The following is a 19,273-nucleotide window of genomic DNA, read 5'->3' as shown; positions in this document are numbered from 1 at the left end:
GGAATAAGGTGCAGTCAGTCAGTATCTTTGGCTGTTTAATTCCCCTTGCCAGAAGTTAAAGATCAAAAATGAGGTTGCAGCATATATTCATTAGTTATCTCAATCGCTAATAATCTTACCCCTCTACAAGCACGTCTTCCTCGTGATGACTGACTGACGGCTCCACGGTTAGCACCACCTTATGGACCTCTCTCAGATGACTGAAGTATACCCCAACATATCCAAAGGCCTTTTCGCAGAACTCGCAGGATAGAGAACGACGTGGCCGTACCTCAGAGTGATGAAGCTTCTTGTGGGTGCTCAGGCTGCTTGAGTGAGCGTACGTCTTGCGGCAGACGGGGCAGATGTGCGGCCGATTGTTGGCGTGACTGTTCATGTGGCTCTGAAGGTGATGCTTGAATTTGAAGCAGCGGCTGCAGGTGGGGCAGCGGTGGGGCGGTCGGCTTCCTATGAACACTCTAGGATGGGAGCCTCCTCTGAGGTGGAGGGTTACCGGGGTTGGCTGAGGTGGACAGTCCAATGCTTTTGTTGTGGTAGAGGTGGGGAGCTGATGACCAAGTATGAGCTCCTGTTCTTGGCCATCTGGCGTAATAGCAGGCAGACTAACCAACTGGGGAACTGTCTCCATCACCAACATGGGCTTGGGTCGAATGCTGCGGTATTTTTTTGAAATATCAACTTCCTTTTGTTTGGATCCTGGAACAACTGCCGGCTGTTTCTCCGGGACCCTTCTACGGAAGAAGGATAAAGACCTTTTCTTGCGGGCTTCAAAAGCTAAGATGTCTTCCATTGTTTTTCTCTTCCTTCCTCTCTTCTTGCCAGGTGGCTTCTGGAGTGTTCCTACAACAGGCAATAATGTGGGCTGGGCCTGAGGCTCTAGACTGGAGTTAGGCACCCGGTTGTGACTCAAGGTTTCAGCTGTCTCGTGGGACTTGGATGTAGAATCTAAAGGGCTGGTGAGTCCTTTCAGGCCAGGTAAACTTTTCTTTTCTGGAGATAAATTATTGAGCTTGGCAGCTGGGATGAGGGTGCTCTTCATTTTAGAGTAGGGCAAAATGGGTAATTTCCCCTTAGGTGGGGATGGGATAATCTGGACTGCTTTACTGAAGATAGCTGGAGAAAGGACAGTGATACTGCCCTGGGTCTGGGCTGCAGCCAGCTTAGATTGGCACACTCTCACTGTAGTCTTATTGTCCTCCGGTGATTTGCTTTGGGAGCTTTTGATGGAAGCAGGGGGGTACTGCAGGTTCTGAATGAGACCAGTGGTGGTAGGTCGTTCTGAGCCATCTGGTACTCGCTCCAACTGAGAACCCGGGTAGAGGACAGCATTATCTGGTAGAAGAGCAGTAACAGAGATGTCAGAGGAGGCTGGGTCTATTAGAATTAGCTGCTCTGAAGGCTCTTCTTTGGGCACAAGGGTTTCCTTTGTGTGCTTGGTCTCTTGTAGATTCTTCTTAATAGCTGTTGATGCTCCACAACCCACTGATTTGGTCTGTGCTGAGTCAGAAACTCTGGAGGCTGTTTTCACCCTGGCAGGTAGTGGAGGAGATTTGACCTTATCTGTGGTCCCCTTGCTCCTCATTGGCTGGTATCTGGGAATGGGTAGTTTAAGGTTCTTCTGATGCTGCGGCGACTGAGAAGAAACAGAAGGTGGGAGCGCCACCAGGGAGAATGTGCCATCTTGACCTGCTATTTGCATGAGTGCATAGTTTTGGGTGGGCACAATGATGGACTTGGGGCTTGAGGCAGTGGTAGCCTCAGGCAGAGCAGATGAGGGCTGACAGGACTGGACCGCAGGGGAAGGAGAGGGCACCACAGCCGGGGCCTTGGGGGCAATGCTCCGAAACTGAAGGCTCTTCATCTGATGGTCTGCAGTCACTACCAACTGAAACACAAGCATAAAAAACATGTATATAAGTTCATGCGCTGAGGGCCTTCAGCTTTTCCAGTCTTAAATCCCCCTTAAACCCCGAACAGGCAACCCATCAGCTAGCCTGCATGCTGATGCTCTGACAGGAACAGCCAATAACGAACATCAAGGCCAAGACGTCCTGATCGTATTTACAAATGCAGATATACTTTTACATTAAATACTTACCAGCATGCTGCCAAAATGTGCATTGCTGGTGACTAGAACTTCAACAGTCCTTGGTGCCAAGGCTGAGATAAACGAGGAGTTATCTCATAAAGAGGAACAAACAGTACTCCAAGAACAGACAAAGCCCAGCAGAAACCTTGAGGAGGAGCTCCATTTGCCCCCACCCGGGAAGAGCCTCAGAAAGGAGAGACATCCATGGCATCTGAGGAGGAGCCTCAGAAAGGAGAGACATCTAAGGCAAGAAGAGGGGTCCCTATTTGCCTCCAACTCTCTCAACAACACCAACGACCAGGACAAGGGACCACGACCTTCCCCAGTCCCCCAAACCCCTGACAGGCCATCACCCTCCTCCCCCTCCCTTTCTCCCTCCTCCCCACACCTGAAATTCACTGAGGAGATGATGGAGCGGGTCAATGCTGGGCTCAGATCTACCCCCCGTCCCAATCCCTTTTTGTCCCCCATAAACCCCCCACCAGAGCGGCCAAAGGTTTGCCATCGAGCCCCACCCTCAACAGAGCAATCGAAGTCACATTGCCCAGCCTCGCCCCCCTTAGTTCCTCTTCATGCCCTGTCTCCGCAGTCTGATATGTGATATGTGAAGGGTCCGGGCTGTGAGGATTATGGCAGTGATGACTTTTCCCAGGAGAAGCTGGGACCCTGTTTACTAGAAGGTTTTAAAATTTCTGTACTTTTAGGTGACAGGAGACATGTGGCCTGGTCAAAACACAGAGAGCTGCACTCTAAAAGATCTTTAAACATAGTAAACATACCTTGTGTGCCACAGACTGCTCCCAAACATGAGGGGACAAGTAATACCTCTAAAACACTTAAGTTGGCTTTATTAAACATTAGATCTCTAGCTGGGAAAACATTTTTAATTAATGATTTAATCACTGAGCACAGCCTTGATTTTATGTTTTTAACTGAAACTTGGTTGGACCAAAGTAACAGTGGAGCTGTTCTCATCGAGACGACCCCTCCTAACTACAGTTTTATCAGTGAGGTCAGGGCGAGCAGGAGAGGAGGAGGGGTTGCTGTAAGCAGCTATCTCCTGGAAGTTTTCAGTCTTTTGAATATGTAGCTTTACAGCTGAAGGCCCCATCCAAAGTTGTGTTTCTTAATGTTTACAGGCCTCCCAAATACTGCACAGACTTTTTTAATGACCTCAGTGAACTGCTGTCTGTGATCTGTGTTGATTTCGACTGTGTAATTATTGTTGGGGATTTTAACATCCATGTGGACAACCCTCAGGACAAAGGGACTAAAGACCTGAGTAACACTCTGGGCAACTTTGGGCTGACTCAGCATGTAACAGAGGCCACACATAATAGAGGACACACTCTTGACCTACTGATCTCCAAAGGCCTGAGCATTTCAAAGGTTACTGTGTCTGATGTGGGCCTGTCTGATCATTACTGTGTTTTCTTTGAAAGTAAAATCTCAGCCCACACAAATATATCAACAACAGTGATCACAAAACGGTGTATAACTGAACACAGTAGTGCAATTTTTAACCAGGTCTTCCCATTAACACCTGACCTGCCCAGAGGGTCAGTCAATGAGCTCGTCAATAGCTTCAATGCTAACATGTTAAATGTAATGGACACTATTGCTCCCATTAAGGTGAAGGTTATCTCTGGAAGGAAAAAGTCTCCATGGAGAAACTCCACACTGGTGAAAAATGAAAAAAGAGAGTGTAGGAAAGCTGAGCGCAGATGGAGAAAAACAAACCTCCAGGTTCATTATGACATTTATAAAGAGAAACTTCACAATTATAATTTACAACTGAGGAATGCAAGGAGGTCCTACTTCTCTGACATCATCACTAAAAACAGCCATAATGCTCGGGTCTTATTTTCTACAGTTGACAGGCTAACAAACCCTCCTGTGTCAGTGGCAGCTGAACTTCATTCGACCATGGCCTGCAATGACTTTGCCAAATTCTTCACTGAAAAAATCCAAAAAATTAGACAAGCAATTGGTACATCAACAGCAGATCCAGGATATGTACTGTGTCCACCAAAAAACTGTTTAAACACCATGAAACAGTTTCAACCTATTAACAGCAAAGACCTGGAGGACATCTTAGGTCAACTGAACTCCTCCTCCTGCTGTTTAGATGTCCTGCCAACAAGTTTTTTCAAAAAGGTCTCAAAGACTTTAGAGTCAGACCTGTTACAGATCGTCAACTTTTCTTTAATGTCAGGTGTGTTTCCAGAATCACTAAAAACTGCTGTAATCAAACCTATACTGAAAAAGGACAATCTTGACAAGACACAAATGAACAACTACAGGCCGATCTCAAATCTCCCGTTTTTAAGTAAGATCATTGAAAAAGCAGTTTCTCAACAGCTCAGTTACTTCTTAAAACAGAATAATTGCTACGATGCCTTCCAGTCAGGTTTTAGACAGAACCACAGCACTGAAACCGCTCTGACCAAAGTGTTTAATGACATATGTCTGAATACAGACAGTGGAAAAATGTCAGTCCTAGTTTTACTGGATCTCAGTGCAGCATTTGATACAGTTGACCACAACATATTACTCAAACGACTGGAGAACTGGACAGGTCTTTCAGGAACTGTACTAAACTGGTTCAAAACATACGTAGAAAACAGGAAATACTTTGTATCAATAGGTAACTTCACATCTGAGCAGACAAGTATCACATGTGGAGTTCCCCAAGGTTCCATCTTGGGACCCCTTCTGTTTAACATCTACATGCTCCCACTGGCACAGATTATAAACAACAACAAAATAAACTATCACAGCTTTGCAGATGACACACAAATATATATCACAATGTCACCAGGAGACCGAGGCCCTGTACAGGCTCTTGGTAAATGCATTGAGGAAATCAATGACTGGTTGTGCCACAATTTTCTCCAGCTAAACAAAAACAAAACTGAGGTAATAGTCTTTGGCGCCAAAGAAAAACGATTACAGGTCACCAGAGAACTTCAATCTATACATCTAAAAACCACAAACCAGGCGAGAAATTTGGGTGTAGTGATGGATGCAGACCTAAACTTAGAAAAACACATTAAGACAATAACAAAGTCAGCTTACTATCACCTCAAGAATATATCAAGGATAAAAGATCTGATGTCTCAACAGGACCTGGAAAAACTAGTCCATGCATTCATCTTTAGTAGGCTTGATTACTGTAACAGCATCTTTACAGGTCTACCTAAAAAATCAGTCAGACAACTACAGCTCATTCAGAACTCTGCTGCTCGAGTCCTCACTAAGACCAAAAAAGTGGACCACATCAGTCCAGCTCTGAGGTCCTTACACTGTGTGACAAAGTGGGTGAGAAGACCATTTGTCTACATTCTTAGTTAACATTCTTGTTTTGATTTAACCATATTTCACATGTAATCTGCAATAGGCAAACATCTACTATCCCGGGTTTGTTTATGTTCTGCACTTTTACAGATTATATAATATAACATCTTGGTTTAAATCAATTCATGCAAGTTTGTTAAGTTAACATGTTATTTATTTCAACTGTTAATTTGTATTGTTTGAACTTACCTTTACCTACCTGTCTTCCAGAAGCAAAAGGAGGAAATGTAGTTCTACTTCCTGCTTTATACCTTCTGGGTTCATCTGAGGTCACAGGAAGAGACCAAGGACAGGAGGGGAAGAATTCTTATAATTTAATAAAGTTGATTTTAAAGGGTTTATAAAGAAATAGATTTAATGTTGTGATATGTATTGATTACACCAGACTTTATGTTGCCAGTCAAGAGGAGTAGTAGAGGATGAATATAATCATGTTCATCTCACCTACCTACTGAATGGAATAGTCCAGAGGAGAAAGTGTTTGATTAAGGGGACTATTTAAGCAGACGAACTCAGGTGTTTCAGAAGAAGGGTTCAGGTCAGTGTAGCTGTGTGCAGTTTGACCTTAATTTCCGTTGATTTAAGTTCAGTTATGTTTATTTGAATTGAGTTTATTATAGAGTTGAGTTTCTTATTTGTTTCTTTGTAAATATTCTTGGGCCACAGAATGGTGAATAAATCACTTGCTACACTGGACAGCATCAGTCTCCTGCACTTCTTTGACCGCTTAAGTCGAGTCCTACCACACACTGGCTGCCTGTCCGTCAGAGGATAGACTTTAAAGTTCTGATGCTGACCTATAAAGCTCTGAATGGTTTAGGACCAAAATACATCAATGACCTCCTGACCCAGTATGAACCATCCAGATCCCTCAGGTCATCTGGATCCGGTCTTTTATCAGTTCCCAGAGTCAGAACCAGACACGGAGAAGCTGCATTCAGCTTTTATGCTCCTTATATCTGGAACAAACTCCCAGAAAGCCTCAGATCAGCTGAAACACTCAGTTTATTTAAATCCAGGTTGAAGACTCACCTGTTCTCAGCTGCATTTGAATAAAGCACCAAATCCACACTTTAAGCTTAAATTTCAAAACTTACATTTAACTACTGATTTTATCTACTGTTCTGATTTTATCTGTTTTGATTTTATATACTGTTGTTTGTTTGTTAATTAGTTAGTTAGTTTATTTGCTTGTTTTATTCAATTTTAAATCATGCTTTTTATTTGTTCTTGTTTCTAATGTCTCTGTAAAGCACTTTGAATCACCTTGTTGTTGAATTGTGCTATACAAATAAACTTGCCTTGCCTTACAAGTATCACATTTACAAAGCAAAGACTTCTTTGCTTTGTGTCGAGGTGTTCATCAGTGACTTCAAGTATTGTAAATCTTGCCCCGTGGATGCAGATTTTGTCTATGAACGAGGCAAGATTTTTCCACATGAACAATGAAAGTCAACGCTGCAACACGTAGCACGTGCGCAGGCTTAAACTGGTTTGGTCTACAGACGGCAACAAGATGTGGTCAGAATGGGCGGGAGATATATTTTGGATGCATTTTTTACTCCTGATTCAAGAACAATTTTCAGAAGCCAAAATTTAAGTATTCTCACTGCACTGTTAGTGAGAACTGGTTAGAGTTCATGTCATTGTGGTTGATGGTTCGGACCTTAATATAAATGCAACCCCTCTGCATACGGTCTCCTTTTCTTTCTTTTTTTTTGTGGTGTCGCTACTTTGCAACCCAAGCAAGACAGCAGCAACGTGCAGTGTGTAAAATGCAGGCATATGCACAAGTGTGACAAGCTGTCCTATTACCCATGTCTCTCTAGACCCAAACAGCAGACTCTCTGTCCCCCAGGCTAAGGACAGAGTGCCCCCTTTGATATGGGCTCAGCATGTAGTCAAGGTACATGCTGAGGATCTGTGGTGAAGGGACTCCTTTTACCTCCCCCCTCACTTCCTGTAAGGATCAGTCAATGGAGCGTGAAAGCTGCTCCCTACTCAACCTGGCCAAAGGCAACGAGGATGTCCCTGAAAAAAAAAGACCTGGGTTTATTTTATCATCCCTTGTTCACAAATAACAATTCATGGTAGCCCAGTGGGGATGAGGCTTTGCACTCCGTGTTTCACCTTTCTGACTATGTTGATACAGTGGGGGAAACTATAACCTCAGAGTGAGGTTTTAAGCAAGTCTTTATTATCTCAATCTACCATAGCGTTTCCATCCATCAATCAAAAGCCACAGGTATGGTTTTAAAAACAAAGACAGAATTCCCTTCATTTATATCAATACTCTATCTTTATATCAAAAGCAGGGACAGATTACACTGGAATGCTTCAAAAGGCCTAACTGTAAACAGACTCTGGGATTTCAATTTCACATTATAACCTGAACCTTAATAGCACCGTTTGATACAGGCAATGTTCCAGCTCCACTCTGTAATACCAAACAGCATAAAGTGCAACAATCTGGAGGTGTTACAAAAGGCAAATATTTAAACAAAATCATTTCTCCATACAAAACCCCCTGCCTGCTTTCACGCTCAAAGCCCTGCACACTCAAAAGGAGGAGAGGAAAAGAAAAACGGCAAAGGGCATATTGTTTAACAGCTGGAAGTGTTTCTGTGCACAGATTATTTATACAGTACCCCTACCGCATTACGACTCCATAAAGCTGGAGATATTCCTCCTCTGTGTGGATAGTTGATTCCAATTTGACTGTGACTTTGGCAGAACACAGAGTGGAATAAAACTGTGGGATGTGCGTTCCTCTGGGTGCTTTATGTAGGTATAAAAAGTGAGAGAATGGACTTGAGGCAATACCTGTTGATTAATTCTGCAATGTGTACATTAATTAAGTTTCTATCTGTGGTGTTATTGCGTTGCTGTGTTTTATAAGACCATATTCACTGCAGGAGGAAGAAGTAGGAACAGAAAGAAAGGGGGAAACTTCCTCATGATTTTTGTTCAGGGAATTTATCCTTGGGCAACTTTGTACACAAAGAAAGGAGAAGGCTCAACCTATGTAGGCAGCTGAAGCACAACTGCACAGTCACTAGGCAAACAGAGCAGCGCCAGCGGTGGGAGATCAGGAGGGTTATGAAAACTGTCCTGGTGTAAGATGGCTCCAGTGAGTCGAGCTGAAAGTTGATGACCACCGTTTATGTTCATAAGCTTAAAACAGTATAAATTTACACTCTAAAAATTACCTATCCAAAGCCTGAAAACTGAATACCTACCTAACGATCAGCCACCTGATCGTTAGGTAGGTATATATGAATGTTTTACAGAGCTGCCATTGTCACTTAGCATGCTAACTTCCATTCATTTGTGGGACTCATTTTAGCTCATTTCAGGATTTAATCTCTGACTGTTTCTTTTGTCCAGACTCCCTCTCCACATCTGTCCCTCCCTGAGCCTTGTTCTGCTGGAGGTTTCTTCCTGTTAAAAGGGGAGTTTTTCCTCCCCACTGTCACCAATTGCTTGCTCGTATGGGATGATCTAATTGTTGAAGTTTCCTCTGTATTATTATAGTGTCTTTAACTTACAATATAAAGCATCTGGAGGCCATGATAAAACCATATTAAACTGAACTGAATGTACTGTTATCACAATTAAGACTTGTTCTCATTTTAAGAGGCCCTAAAGACAACACTTTAAAAAACACTTTCGGGCCACATCTGCTAATTCACTTCACTGAATGGGTCAATGACACAACACAGACCCCTTTACTGTTGCACAGAAGGCAATACAGATATATGTCAAAGTGCTACTTTTAAACTTCCAGCTATTTTTGTAACCCTTCTACAGTTTGCTAATTTCCCTCCGTGTGCTCATAATTTGATTCAGGTCTCAGTATGTGCCTCTATCTACATAACCTGCATTTTAAAAACTCCCTTCTTCCACTTCAGGCACATTGGAGAGGGAAGAGACAAAAATGAGAATGAGAAAGAGGAAGGAGTGGGCAAGGGTTTGATTTCTTGTTGATGTAACAGCAGCGGTCAACTTGCCCTGTCATCATTCTCTATTCTCCCCAGAAGGTTATTTTGGTGTTCAAACACAAAAAGACACCAAATGAACAGAAATCAAGAGCAACGGTTGTTTAAAAGCTAGACCTGCAGCCCTTTGCAATGTCCAGTTACAATCAAGCACAAGCTATAATAAAATCCAGCTAGTGTAACTAGAATTTTTAATAGTTCTGTTGTTTTCTGTTTCACAGGTCAAAGCATTTCAAGGCTCAACATCTGATCAAAGAAGACAACAGAATGCAATGTCATTTTCAGTAGACACACAAATGATAGACAAAGCTTTCAGATACCTTTAGTTGTTATTTTACACATGACAGGATGATGCTGGCACCAGCGTACTTAACCAAATATCCCATTAGGCCCAGTGATGAGCAATATCTGGATCCTGCCAGATTTTGTCTGTCCACTCTAGGTCTGATCAGCTATGAGTTTTTGAGATGGCTGCTCTGCTTACAGTTTCTCCAGACTAGTGGAGCTCTGCAACAAATGGAGATGGTGTTTCTTGACCATTTTATTGGTGAAAGCTAGGGCTGCTCAATTAATCGAATTTTAATCACGATTACGATCTGGGCTTTCAACGATCATTAAAAATGACTAAGCCGATTATTAGCTCCTCCCTCGTGCTTTACTCTCGCACTGCTCCGTGTGGCAAATCGAGCGCACCTCTCTGCATTTCGAACACCCGTCACAACAATTAAGAGGACCCGAGGGAAGCTCGGAAAGCTAAGTAGAAGTTATTTGGAGAGGAGAGTGACTGCCGTTGGTTGAAAAGAGAGGTAAAAAAAAACTTCAGTGGTGTGGAAACATTATGGGTTCGCGGAGTCAGACGTGAATCAAGTAGACACAGTGTGTAAACTTTGCAGTGTTGCTCTGTGGTGCAGCTACGACACTGTAGCAAAGTTCACTAAACATAGATGTTTACATTTTTCATTTATTTTTTATATTGCAAACATTTGCACTGTTATCAGTATTTGCACACTATTTTATATTATTTTTTGACAATCTTTAAAGTCATTATTCAATACATTGTTATTGTTAAATAAATATCGTCAAATAATCGAGATCTCAATTTCAGTGAAAATAATCGTGATTATCATTTTTGCCATAATCGAGCAGCCCTAGTGAAAGCCTTTTTCAATCTGGTTACATCACTTTGTTTGGCCATCTGCCTTGGATCTTTGAGGGATGATTAGAAAAATCCTAACAGAAAGCTGGATCTTAATTCAAGGATGGTCCTGCTACGTGCCCACTCTTTGTCTACGTATAGAGAATGGATAAACTCCAACAAAGCACAGGCTACAGAAGTGCACTTATGTGCAGTCCTCCAAAAAAAAGGAAAGAAAAAGGAGGGGTTGGGTGATGATGCCATATGTAAATTGGAAAGATAATATTTTTTAATGTGTTATTTTTTTGGGCCTTTCATTTTTATAGACAGTGGAGAGTGGACAGGAAAGTCGTGGAAGATGCACAGCAGAGGGCTTTGGATCGGTCGCTCCATTTCACCTTTGCGCCATGTTCGCCTGCTAATCGTGTGACCTAAGCTAGCATCAATGTAAACCAGACTCACCTCAGTAAAGCTCAGATTAGTGTGCCGTGACAAAGATTGCTCATTAAATAAAATTCACAGTAATTACAAAGAAGTCTTTGCTTTGTAAATGTGATTTATTGTGTGCAGAAAAATAAGCAAGAAGTGCATTTAATTCATAAAACGTGAAGGGCCTGTGAACACTTTCCAAAATAACTCATCCACACACTGATGGCCGACATGCTCCCGTAAAGAAAAATGTCTTCGAATGCGAACCCCATTCACCTTAACTGTTATGCAGCTTTGACTCGAGGGGGCATAACACAACAAGGCTAAGAGACAAATGTGCAAGCAGGTCACTGATGCTACTCAAACTGCTGCTGGATTCAAAACGCCAACTGCTCCGATCTGACTGGGGTCAGAGGTCACTGCTAGGGTGATGCAGAAATCTGGTTTCTGGAGAGAATGTAAGAAACTAAGGAAGAAAGAAGAAAAACGATAGTGTGTGTGTGAGAAAGAGGGGGGTTGCTCCACAGAGACAGATTATCAGGTAAAGCCAGAGGGGTGAGAGGTGAGGATCTGGTGTTTATGCTGGAAACAGGTCAGGGGTGAGCAGCAGGGCAGAGTGGGGACGGGCCAGGCATCCACCTGGAATGGAATGACATGGTATGAACTGCAGACGCTTTACTCACACACACAAAAACGTCAGCTCATGCTCTCACAGCTGAACGCTGGTCACATGAAGATCTGGTCCAGCCAAGACCGACTGGCCGACCAGCCAAAACAACCCACCTATTGTTAGGCAGTAATGCAATTTAGTGAGAACTGAAAGCGCCACTTTGTTCAGTGTCAAAACATGAAGAGCACCGTGTTTGGGGAGCATCCCCGATGCGTTCTGTGATTCTGCTTTGTCTCGCTTTTAGCCAAACAACTACTGTTTAAACTGCAGAGTGCAGCATTTTGCTTCCTATCTATGAAGACGGTGGCAAGGACCCAAACATAACAACAACCACATCTCGAAAAAAGAAAAAAAAAAAAACATTAAAAAAACCCAATTCTCACATGAAAACGAAGCAGACAATAAGAAAGGGAGAAAGGGGAGGTAATTTCTTTTTTTTCCCCTCACAGTGAGTTTTGAAGAAATCAAATCTGAAGTATTTTGGGGAAAGGAGAGCAGAGGAGTGTGAGGTTTGTTATCTCTTCTTGTAGGTGAGAGCAATGCTCATCTGGGACTCACAGATAGAGTCTGGAGATGGAGGGGGTCTGGAATGAGACTGCGCGTGTGTGTGTGTGTGTGTGTGTGTGTGTGTGTGTGTGTGTGTGTGTGTGTGTGTGAGAGAGAGAGAGAAGACTTAAAAAACAGCAGAGGCCAAGCTCCCCCAGGTTTTAGCCCAGATGAAAGGCCAGGATCTGGATTAGATAAGAGAGCAGATCATGGGGGGTCGGGGCCAGTCGGCTGTGAGAAGCCATGTCCAGCGGCCATCTCTCAGTAGCCCCCTCTCTCTTGCACGCACACACACATTATGTGTGGGATAAGTAAATGTGAGAGAGTTAGTTAAAAAGATAAACCTTTCTTGCCTTTGTTAAGATGCAAAAACATAAAAAAAACCAAAAATGCATCCAAGAGGAAATGACATCATTCCCTCCTGTGTAAAGTTATCTGTGCTCCATTGCTTCTGCCTGCATGCATGCTAACTACTCATTTTTGCGCACCAGCTCGTATATGCATGTGTGTGTGGGTGAAAGCATGAAAGCAGTCATGGGGTAATGAAGTCAGTGTTCTTGCTTTATCTCAGAGTGCTTCTGAATGAGAGAGCCAAAGAAGAGGCGCACACGCTGCCAACATCCAGCTGCTCCTTTTCACCTCTTCACCGGACAACAAACAGCGAAAGCTGTTGTAAGACAGAACATCAGAACACCATATGGTATTCAGCGCACGCACACACACATATGTCATCCACTGTCACCTGAGCAAATCAATGCAAGAGAGAAATCCATTCCAATTAGGATCCGGCTGCTCTGCCCTGCATGTGGATGTAGATTAATCAATAAAGAAATCCCACCACTGATCTGCCATTCACCGTACAGAACACACTGAACTCAGACTATCGGTGTTTTGCTTTCATTCACTTGCAAAATAAGGAAGTGTACGCACTCGTCCTTTTTATATGAATCCAAATAATTTTCTATTCAAAAGGATTCCAAAGTGGTCAGTAAAAAAATGGAGGTCCTGCCCTTTAAAAGCAGGATCCTGTAAACCCCCGACAGCCAGCGACCTGTGACCCGATGTCCACAGCGAGGCCATGCGTCATTCCCCGGGAAGCCATAGCGTCCTCAATCATCCGTGCTTGCAGATGACCCAAATGAGCGTACGAGCACACATAAACAGACGCGGCCACGTTGTGGCTCCCGGCTCTGAGCTGAGTGACGTCGACACGGATGCGAGGTGACAGCAGTGTGTCAAAGTGCACGTAACTGTGTAGAGGTAGGTGTGTGTGTATTCAAGGTCGGAAGTGTTAACGTGGCCCTCCTCCCCCGCCTCGACGCCCTCGGGCATCCAGCGCTGTGTTAGCCGTCCAGACTTTGCTCAGCACTAAAACCTTTACCTGACCTTTCCCTCTGCTGTGACATTTGGGCCCTTCTGAGCAGGTCAAACAGCACTAAACAGTGGTGGAAAAGCAGAGGGGAGCTGGAGGAGAAAAGGAAAGAAGAGAGGGACGAGAGCTGTCAGAGATGACAAGACGTGTTACAGGACAGCCACTTGGGACCATTTTAGTTAAGAAACTGCCATCCAAGACTGTACATCAAATCAAAATCAAATCAAAATGTATTTATATAGCACATATTAAAACAACAGTGTTGACCATAGTGCTTCACAGTACTGCATAACTACATAACTGCACTATTTGCACTGAAATCCACAAAGAAGAACCGTCATTGACAAGATCTCTTAGCTTTGTTTACCTGGTAGTAGGCACAGGTACAGTAGGTTAAACACATAAAAGTATTGATACTCGTAGATGTACAGCAGCAGAAGCTGCCTTCACCAGTAAGGAAGCAAACCAGGATTTGGCAAGCCCCACTGTGGACACCAATCTCCAACAAGTATACAGGGTGGGCCATTTATATGGATACACCGTAATAACATGGGAATGGTTGGTAATATTAAAGTCCTGTTTGCGGCACATTAGTATATGTGAGGGGGCAAACTCCTCAAGATGGGTGGTGACCATGGTGGCCATTTAGAAGTCGGCCATCTTGGATACAACTTTTGTTTTTTTCAATAGGAAGAGGGCCATGTGACACATCAAACTTATTGGTAATGTCACAAGAAAAACAATGGTGTGCTTGGTTTCAATGTAACTTTATTCTTTCATGAGTTATTTACAAGTTTCTCTTTGTTCACAGCCATTGACATGTCGAAGAGGTTAACACGTGAGGAGCAGATTGAAATTGTGTTGATATCTGGTGAACGCAGTAACCGGGTCATTGCAGCAGATTTCAATGCAAGACACCCTACGAGACCACCCATCTCCCATGCTACAGTTAGCAAACTGCTTGCTAAGTTTTGTGAAACTGGTTCAGTGTTGGATTTGCCAAAATGTGGACGCAAGAAAACTGCCACTAATGAAGAAACATCAGTGGCTGTCCTAGCTTCATTCAGCAAGAGCCCACAGCGCCACTCGCATGTCACTGGAGAGTGGCATTAGTTGAACATCCCTTCGGCGGATATTAGCTACTCACAAATGGCACCCTTACAAACTCCAGCTACTGCAGCATCTCAACGAGGATGACCCAGATCATTTGCAGAATGGACAAAACAAAAATTGGAACAGGACTCTCAGTTCACGCAGAAGATTTTGTTCAGTGATGAGGCAAACTTTTATGTGAATGGTGAAGTTAACAAACAAAACCACCGCTATTGGTCTGATGCTAACCCACATTGGATGGATCCCTCCAAGACTGTTGGAACAACAAAAGCGATGGTTTGGTGTGGTATATGGGGTACAACGATAGTGGGTCCATTCTTTATCAATGGAAACCTCAAGGCCACTGGATATTTGAAATTGCTACATGATGATGTGTTTCCCTCTTTATGCACTGAAGCTGGCACGTTCCCTGAGTTTTTCCAGCAAGATGGTGCACCACCACATTATGGGTGCCAGGTCCGAGCATTCCTAGATGAACAGTTTCCTGGAAAGTGGTTTGGTCGTCGTGGGCCAGTTGAATGGCCCCCAAGGTCTCCCAATCTGACCCCCTTAGACTTTTATCTTTGGGGTCATCTGAAGGCAATTGTCTATGGTGTGAAGATACGAGATGTGCAGCACCTGAAACTACGGATACTGGATGCCTGTGCTGGCATTTCTCCTCAGTGTGTGAAGAGTGGGAGAAGAGGGTTGCATTGACAATCCAACACAATGGGCAGCACACTGAACACATTTTATAAGTGGTCAGAAACTTGTAAATAACTCATGAAAGAATAAAGTTATGTTGAAACCAAGCACACCATTGTTTTTCTTGTGACATTACCAATAAGTTTGATGTGTCACATGGCCCTCTTCCTATTGAAAAAAACAAAAGTTGTATCCAAGATGGCCGACTTCTAAATGGCCACCATGGTCACCACCCATCTTGAGGAGTTTGCCCCCTCACATATACTAATGTGCCACAAACAGGACTTTAATATTACCAACCATTCCCATGTTATTATGGTGTATCCATATAAATGGCCCACCCTGTACTAGAAGGTCGCCTAGGTGGCTGCTGTGGCATCAGATCTCTCTTTTGCTTACTCTGAGTCGTCTAGTTTGAAATAGAAATTACATAAACTGTTGTTCTGTGACACCAGAAATTTGACCTGCAACATTCAAGAAAAAAAGATTTGAAAAGTGGTTAAAAAACCCTGAATGCATCCTCAGGTAAGTGCACGAAGCTGAACTATTCTCGCAGTCTTTGTACTAAGGAGACGGCTGGTTAAAGACTGTTTAGTGTCCAGTGGAACATTTGTGTTGCCACATGCACCTCTGTTGGGTAAGTCCAATAAAAGTTCAGGGATGTAGCGTGAAAGCGGCTTTAGTCATGCAACAAAGAGCCAGCTGGAACTGGTGCAACTGAGGCCGCAGTGTTTGAAATTTCAAAATCGCTAAGCTGCACAGTCAAGTAGGTTTACAGTGAATCGGGCACAAGCAAAAACAGACGTCCAGCGAAGTGGGTGTCAAATCCTTTAACCTTCACCTGGTGACCTCGCAACACCACAATCATACCCAGTGCCTGGCAGACTGCAAAGACTTGTTAAAGCATGAAGGCTTTGAACTTTGAGCTTTCTTTTTTTATCTAATTCTTTTTAAAAGGAAAGACTACCCATCTTGTGAGATTATGTACAATCCAGTCCATTTAAGCAGCAATCTGAGCCCTGACATCTCACAGATATTCACTGGCAGCTGGATAACGGTGCACGACACAGAGCATTAAGGGGTAGGGTAACATGACCAAAGAACAAGACACTGAGCGCAAGATTTGTACAACCGCCTGATTGTCAAACACATAGATGTTCAAACAACAAGGCCTGTCCACTTCTATCTATTCTCTGCTGCTCCTTTGTCCATTGTTTATTAATATGCTCCTCCATCCTTGCTGACAGACTGAGCGATGTTCATTACTCACAAGGAGAAAGCTCAAACACTCCCGCAAATGAAGACTGCATAGAGTTTTTGCTCACGCTGGCCCCGATGAAGAAAAGTGATGCCACTGCAGCCTTGACTGGGGTGCTAAGAAAACACCTGCACTCCCAGACCCACCTTAATGATCACTCGACGCAATGGGAGAACTTTAATGGGGCCCTGGAAGGGAGGAAGGAAGGAAGCTGCCAGCTTGCTAATTTTAGGCACTCTGCATCTCAGATGAAACACTGGAAATGGCAGAGAGGAGGCGTGGAGAGGCGGGAAAGATTTCTGTCTCTCACTTTTGACTTTCTGCATCACGTCTCTCTAACCATCATTACGCCATGCATCCGGTATGAGAGAGTCTCAGAGCTCTTTGATTCTCTGAATCATTTCTCCCTCTCTTCCTGTTTCCTAGCCCTCTCTTTCCCTCCCTCACTTCCCAGCTTTCTCTGCCTCATCCTTCCTTTTTCCAACTCTCCCTTTCATTCGCGCCTCCCTCCCCTTCTGCCAGTACCTGAGTAAATAAACAGTGTTGTGTGGGATGCTAATTAGAGCAGGTTCAGGGACGCGAAGAGCCCAGAGATGGATAAACAGCAAGGTGGGGAGGAGAAGAGATGAGATGGAGGGGGTGGAGGTGGAGGTAACCCACCCCAAGGGCAACACAACACACGAACACGTCAGATTAGCGGTGAAGGACAGACAAGAATGGTTTTGGCTTTCAACCCAACTGAAGCACTGAAGCAAAGGGAGCGTAGCAAAGCAGAGGACTTTAAGGGGCTTGCAGGGGAGTAAAGGGCACTGCCAGAGAAGGGTTCACATACTGGAGCTTTGGCCATGTTGAGATGAAGAAAAAATGTTGTGTGAACCTTCTTAATGACGCCTGCTCCTTGAGACCCAGTGTGAGATCAAAAGAAATGCAGATGAATCCAACAGTTAAAACAAAAACAGGTCAATGTGAGGCAGCTTTTCCATATTTAACGTTGAATTATCTTTCTGGTGGGGGGAGGGGGGGGGGGGGGTAAGCTGCAGGATGTGTAGGTAAGAAGGTAATGTTACAAAGGAGAGGTAAACGCAAACAAGTACACTCACACAAGTGATGAATGTACCTCATTGCATCACTTAAAACATTGCATCCCAACCTTTGGGATTCAACAAACACGTCACATGGGCTCAGGAACGCTGTTACTAACAACAACTGTGACTTTCAAATGTGCTCATTATAAACTGGATCCAGCCTTTTAGTTACTGCTACATATAACAGGTAATCTTTGTCTGTAGGGACCATTCGCGGCACACCTTTGCATCATTTGCAGCCAGAAGTTGTAACAATTCATCCATTCACCTTGTTAGCCAGGTCCACTATTTGATGCTTAGCTGGCAAATGTAACCATTTATACTTTTAGCTAGCCAAACACACTTTATGCTAATAATTCCAGTTTATCCTCTTTGTTCGGCTGATAATTCGTTTTTTTATCCACATTAAAGCTAACAAATTGACCTGCATCCTTTAAAATTTAAACTTCTATTATATTATTTTACGTACAGTAACTACTAGCATATAACAGAAACCAAATGGAACCATTTATAAAAGGGACCTGATCTTAAATAAATCTCTAAGTGACCTTTAAAACACAGTATGTGCATTGCTGACTTGTGACTATTGTTTTGTATGAAACCGTCTAATCCAAGGTGAGACAGATCAATGGGTGAATCTTGAATGGGAGTTCTGGTCAGTAGCTTTACTCCCACTGAAAGTTCCTTCTTACAGAAAGGTTCATGATTTTGCTAACAGCAATTGTGCCCAAGATTTTATGTCCAACAGACTGAGAAGCCAAAGCAGCCTTTGCAGTCCATTTCTACACAGGCAAGGGGAAAAAACCGAGGTAACTTTACTCCATAGGAAGTTTGATGTCGGAATTCTAATCAGCCTAATGCTTGTTATGTTGGCACATAACTGCATACAGCAACCCACACAGTCATTTTTCAGATTGCTCCGCTGCATGTGATAATTGTTTGTGTGCTATCAGCGCTTGTGCCAGACACTGGGCTTTGTGTTTGCTGTGGGTGCTTTTGTTATGAAATGACAGCGTGTTTGCTTAATCAATCACAATCATCGGCAGCAGCACCCTCCCCTGCAAGAACATTATGGATCATGTTCTGTAGAGACACTATTCCAGAATTTCTGATAGCATGGAATAAAAAAACTGGGATATAAAAATGTTTTTATACTTTCTTATGGACATTTCATGAACTTGTCGAGGTTTTGCATTTTTTTAAAGCCTCTGAGATAAACCATTTCCTCCTCTGTACTCAGGCTGTGTGGATAATGTGTGTGTGCGTGTAGAAAGCGTGAATGTATGGGCGTACAGTTAATGTAAAATTGAAACCTGAAATGATTTCAAAATACTCAGAATGAGGCGTTTTTAAAAATTCAAAAGGAAAATCATTATTTTATCAACACTACTCGAAACTCAAAGCAGGCAGAGATCCACGAGGAGAAAAGAAGATCTTTCTGTCTGCAAAAAGCTACTGCGCTCGAACATCAGCTCAGATTTCATTCTGCGGCCTATGATTGCGTGTTTTAAAGCTTAGCATTCAGATTCAAAGTGAC

General features: G+C 43.3%; 1 protein-coding gene across 4 annotated transcripts in view; it reads right to left on the bottom strand.

Moving 5' to 3' along the window:
* Positions 1-19,273, bottom strand: part of znf438 (zinc finger protein 438) — a 54,725-nt gene that overhangs the window by 2,854 nt on the left and 32,598 nt on the right. For 3 of the 4 annotated variants that reach the window (XM_004572276.4, XM_076887917.1, XM_004572277.6), the window contains one exon: positions 120-1,885. In XM_004572276.4, coding sequence (XP_004572333.1) covers positions 120-1,861 — 1,742 coding nt within the window. In that variant the 5' untranslated portion in view covers positions 1,862-1,885. Of the gene's footprint in view, positions 1-119; positions 1,886-5,635; positions 6,346-19,273 lie in introns of those variants that run through there. The other variant, XM_014412713.3, reaches the window with a different exon arrangement.

This window comes from Maylandia zebra, linkage group LG9, assembly GCF_041146795.1.
Source record: "Maylandia zebra isolate NMK-2024a linkage group LG9, Mzebra_GT3a, whole genome shotgun sequence".
Classification (NCBI taxonomy): Eukaryota; Metazoa; Chordata; class Actinopteri; order Cichliformes; family Cichlidae; genus Maylandia; species Maylandia zebra.
The sequence above is the reverse complement of the archived record's forward strand: the minus strand, read 5'-3'. Positions and strand labels throughout refer to the sequence as shown.